This window comes from Triticum dicoccoides, chromosome 7A (genome assembly GCF_002162155.2).
Source record: "Triticum dicoccoides isolate Atlit2015 ecotype Zavitan chromosome 7A, WEW_v2.0, whole genome shotgun sequence".
NCBI classification, from domain to species: Eukaryota; Viridiplantae; Streptophyta; class Magnoliopsida; order Poales; family Poaceae; genus Triticum; species Triticum dicoccoides.
In genome coordinates, this window is record NC_041392.1 from 743655232 (window position 1) to 743660085 (window position 4854).

The window sequence follows — 4854 nt, forward strand, 5'->3', positions numbered from 1 at the left end:
CGCCGACTCCCCCACCCCCGCCGCGGCCGACGTCCACGTCTCCGGGGACGACTTCCCGGCCTCCCCCGACCCCTACGCCTTCCGCCACGACTCCGCCGCCGCGCACCCCTTCGGCATGCCCGACTCCAACGGCAACGGCATGCACCACGAGGCGGAGGATGACGGCCTCTTCACCGACTCCGGCCCCGTTCTCCCCGACCCCGCCCAGATGGGGGCCGACGAGGGCTTCCTCCTCCGCGAGTGGCGCCGGTACGTTTGGTTCGCTTCCTCGCCCCTACCGCTGCTCAGATCTGATCGATCTGGCCCGGCTCGGTGGTTGGTCCTGCTAGATCTAGCCGCGCCATCGTGGCGGGCTGGGTTGCTTCGGGGCGTAGATCTGCTTAGATGGGTGGCGATCTGGCCTGCCGCTTGCCATTATCTGGGGCGCAGAGCTGCAGTACGCGCGAGATTCCATCGCTGTGGTGCAGATTCGGTCTCTCATGCGAGCACCTGCTCGAAATTCGGTGCATGTGCCGATATGATGGTGTGATCCAATGCCTCCAGCTTCACTAGACTAGGATTTTAGCTGAATTAGAGCAATTGACGTGCAAATTGGTCACCGCACCCGTGCTTAGTTGCTTGGAAGTGATGCAAGACTTCACACCATGACTTGATGTCAATGAGCTAAAAATGGCTCAGCTTGCTGCAACTTGTCACGGTTACCTAAGCTTGACACACACTAAATAGGTACTTTAAATCGGGGATTTAGTACTGGGTGGTCTCAGATCAACAAAGCAGTCGGAATCACATGATCAAATCCCAATTTTTACTGCCTGGGACTCTCTGGGTGTTACTTTAGCATTAGGTTTCGCCAATAGGGAAATGAAATTGCCATATGTTGATGTGATCACGGTCTTCACAGCTTCAGTAGCACACTGGGATTTTAGCTCTATAAGAGCAAATGATTGCTTGGAATTCAGTGCTTGTGCTGTATGATAGTGTGACCCAGTACCTTAGCAGCTTCAGCACACTAGGATTTTAGGTGAATAAAAGCAAATGATCGCTTAGAATTTTGCCATGATCTACTGTATATGCAGCTTTTGCAGTAGAAATTTAACTGCATAGGAGCGATTGCCGTACAAATTGGTCACGGAAGTTGTGTTTTTGCAGTAGGATTATATATGTCTGACTGCCACAACTTTTTTCATCATGACCTGTTAATATGATAAAAATGATTTATCTTGCTGGAACACTTTCTCAGGCTAGCTGATCTTGTGGTACATTAGGTGCACAATTTTATTGAAACCTGGGATTTTGTAGTTGAAGATATCAAATCAAGAAGGTCCAATTGGATTTGCATGATGAAACTGCAAGTTTGAATCTCTAGGACTTTCTGCGTGTAGCTGCTTCTTTAGTTTTTTATCTATAGGGAATTGAAAATGAAATTGACTTCCCTTGTTCTTATTTCTACATCATAGTGGCAAATACATACAGGTTCATATTCAAGCACATAAGTCTGTATGTTTGTATGATTCAAGTAAATTTTTTTGGTTTTTCAAACTGGGCTATTTTCCGAGACAAATCTACACATGACCTCCTCTTCCAGCTGTGTCCAAAAAGTGAGCTTTCCAAAAACTAAAGGAGTGTTCTTGATTATGTTGATGTTATTTCCCCTATAGGAAGTGTTTGCTTCTATTGGCGTTTCTTTATGTTTCCTCCAGTGCACTATTTGTCTATTTAAACCCCTGCACCAAAGTGTGCAGTTTGCAGTAGACACTATGAAATAAACTTTCAGATAAAGATATAACAAATGACTCCAGATCTGACTTCCGGGCCAGAGAATATCTTAAAATAAACTGCTGTAGACCCTGTTCTATATCATCAACTACAACACTAGTGTTGCATTAAATATCTTGAACAGAGGCCATATCTGCTAAAGAATAAATACTGCTATGTTTTCTGCTTGATTTCATATGTGTTGTGCAAAGTAAATGCTAACACCAGCTCTGAACAGTCAAAATGCACTCCTTCTGGAGGAAAAGGAGAAGCACGAGAAGGAGCTGAGGAGCCAAATCATCCTTGAAGCTGAAGAGTTCAAGAAGGGTTTCGTTGAGAAACGCAAGCTGAACCTTGAGACAAGCAAGGATCACAACCGGGAAAGGGAGAAGGTACATTATTTCTCAACATCATGACCCTGTGTATTCTCCTGTGGCTCTTTTTTAAACAAGATATGGTTACCTGACATCTCTTTTTGTTCTCTCCCTGTGTTGCTGCCAGCTTTTCCTCTCCAACCAGGAGAAGTTCCACAAGGGAGCAGACAAGCAGTACTGGAAAGCGATATCCGAGCTCATCCCACAGGAGATTGCACACATCGAGAAGAGGACGGGCAAGAAGGACAAGGACAAGAAGCCCGGGATCATCGTGGTCCAGGGCCCCAAGCCTGGGAAGGCCACAGACATGGCACGGATGCGCCAGATCCTGTCGAAGCTGAAGCACACACCACCGCCACACATGAAGCCACCTCCACCACCCGCCGCGGCACCCGCCGGGAAGGACGGAGCTAAGGCCGCCGCTGGAAAGGACGGAGCTAAGGCGGCAGCGACACCTGCTGCCAAGGATGCCCCTGCCAATGGCACTGTCCCTGAGAAGGAGAACGCCCCACCCGCCGCCGCTGCTGCCCCCGCAGCAGCAGCTCCGGCGCCACCAGCTGAGCCCATCGCCGCTGCCTGAATGAGGATGGCTTTGATCAGCCGCTAATCCTTCGCAGTAGGGTTATATTTGGGTGTCAGTAGAGTTGTTCCAGGAGAGACGGATGGGGAAGGAGCGTGAAGGCCACATAGCATGCGAGGTGGTGAAATCGTCTGAGTTCACCACGGGGAATCATGGCGGAGATACACGCATTGTAGTATTATTAATTTGAGTTTGTTATTATGAGCAGGAGGGTTGTTACTTATGGGACCAACAAACTTTATTCGTTAATATTGTCATTGCATTTTGTAGAGAGAAAGAGGGGACTGGTAAGAATAAGGTAAGGCTGTGCTGCTGCTGTATGTGTTTGTATATTTATCATCAAGTGTTGGATTTTTTTGGAAAGACCTGTGATTGATGTTGTATGGAATTTAAGTTGGATACTGTGATGATTTTGTTGGCATTGCTGTAGGTTGAATGCTCTTATTGTCGCATCCTCTTTGTGTGTGAAAATTATTGTGCAACATCCTTTAACCACTTCAATTATCATTTTTGTGATGAAATTTCCCTGTTTAAATTTGCACTGATGGAAATGCAACAGTTTCACATGAATTGATTTCTTTTTATGTAAGTCACCTAAAATCCATATAGCCACCAAATTATCTTTTTGGTGTAAAGTCCATTTTTTTGGGTAGTTGGATCTACCTCGTATGGTTGTGCACTCTTCAACCTCCAGCTGAAGATCAAACTTAAAAAACTATACCACGACAAAATTAACAAATTCCCCTAAACGGTCTTGATGATCAAATTCTTAAAATCTCTACTACTACAAAAAACAAAAGACAAAATTAGCAAATTCTGTAGTTTTGAAGTACTCTCTCTGTTGCTAAATGCAAGTCTTTTTAGAGATTTCAATTAAGGGTACATATGGATGTATATAGACGCACCTTAGACTGTAATTCATTCATTTTGCTTCATATACAGTTCTTGATGGAATCTCTAGAAAGACTTATATTTAAATACGGAGGGAGTATCAAACTTGGTGAAGTTTTGTGAAGTAATGACACCCGTGGTACTCTTAGTGAACAAAATAAATTTGGGACCATATTATTCATTAAACATTGTTTTTACGGATTGTAGCTTCGATTTTGAATGTTGCAATTTTTTTTACAGTTTTTCTATATTTTCAAATATTTTTTTAATTTTACTATTTTCTATAATAGATTTTTAAGTACTCCAATGGATGGAGTAGTAGAGATTTTACTGTTCTATAAAGGGGTGAATCCAAGAATTGGCTTCTAATTATGGACTCAGATAGACTTTCTCTCGTTTTCCATAACTATCCTAGGCGGCTAGAGTAAACTCTCCTCCAGACTTTAGCGGTGAGCTCGTGGATTCGTCTCTCCTCCGCTTCTGTGGTTAATGGCAGGAAGGGGAATCCTGGTGCCTTTGCTCCGGCTAGTAGTTTTGTTTAGAGTTTTTAGTCCGAACGGATGGCGACGTCCTTCTCCGAGTTTGTCTAGGTAGACGTCGTCGACGGAGCTCCAATGTAGATTGCCATGTCTTTGGGACGGTGAGGCTATGGTTTCTCGTCATGTGATGTGATGAGATTTGGTGCCAGATGTTTAAGATCCAAGTAAGGGTTCAACGAAGAAGACTTCCTGGCTGTCGTCGATAAAGTCAGGCCGACTTGGGTAAAGGAGCGGTGACATGGGCGCGTTATGATTGTACGGCGGTCTTGCAATATTGATGTAATTTTTATTATATTTGAGATGTTTTGTACTTGTGGTGAGCTTTTATAATAGGAGTAGATTTGATCGGAATGGTGGGATATTTCTCACACCGAGGAAAAAAAGGTAGACAGGCGGAGGAGGCAGCGGTGGTGGGATAATGGCGGCATCCTCGCAGCCCCTCTTCCGCCTCCTGCTCTCGCCGCCGCCGAGACCATCCCGCCTCCGCCTCCGCCTCCGCCTCGGCCACCCGCACCTCCTCGTCCCCGTCCGGTCCCGCCCGCATCGACCCTCCACATCCACCCGCTGCTGCTCCTCCTCCTCCGCCGCGGCCTACAACGGCTGGGCCGAACTCCCGGCCGCCGACGACCCGCTGGGCCTCCCCTTCCTCCGCATCACGCAGCAGTCCCTCGCCGCCGCCCCGCTCCTCCTCCTCCTCCCGGTCGCCGCGCTCTCC

At 46.6% G+C, this 4854-nt stretch overlaps 2 protein-coding genes across 2 annotated transcripts in view; both read left to right on the top strand.

Annotated features, from left to right (window-relative positions):
- Positions 1 to 3116, top strand: part of LOC119334176 (clathrin light chain 2-like) — a 9047-nt gene extending 5931 nt beyond the window's left edge. Inside the window, exons 2-4 of the mRNA XM_037606791.1 lie at positions 1 to 249; positions 1994 to 2147; positions 2257 to 3116. Of these exons, the coding sequence (XP_037462688.1) occupies positions 1 to 249; positions 1994 to 2147; positions 2257 to 2709 (856 nt within the window). The 3' untranslated portion in view covers positions 2710 to 3116. The remainder of the gene's footprint in view (positions 250 to 1993; positions 2148 to 2256) is intronic.
- Positions 3117 to 4510: 1394 nt separating this feature from the next.
- LOC119329574 overlaps positions 4511 to 4854 on the top strand; it is a 3806-nt gene continuing 3462 nt past the window's right edge. Inside the window, exon 1 of the mRNA XM_037602637.1 lies at positions 4511 to 4853. Coding sequence (XP_037458534.1) covers positions 4558 to 4853 — 296 coding nt within the window. The 5' untranslated portion in view covers positions 4511 to 4557. The remainder of the gene's footprint in view (position 4854) is intronic.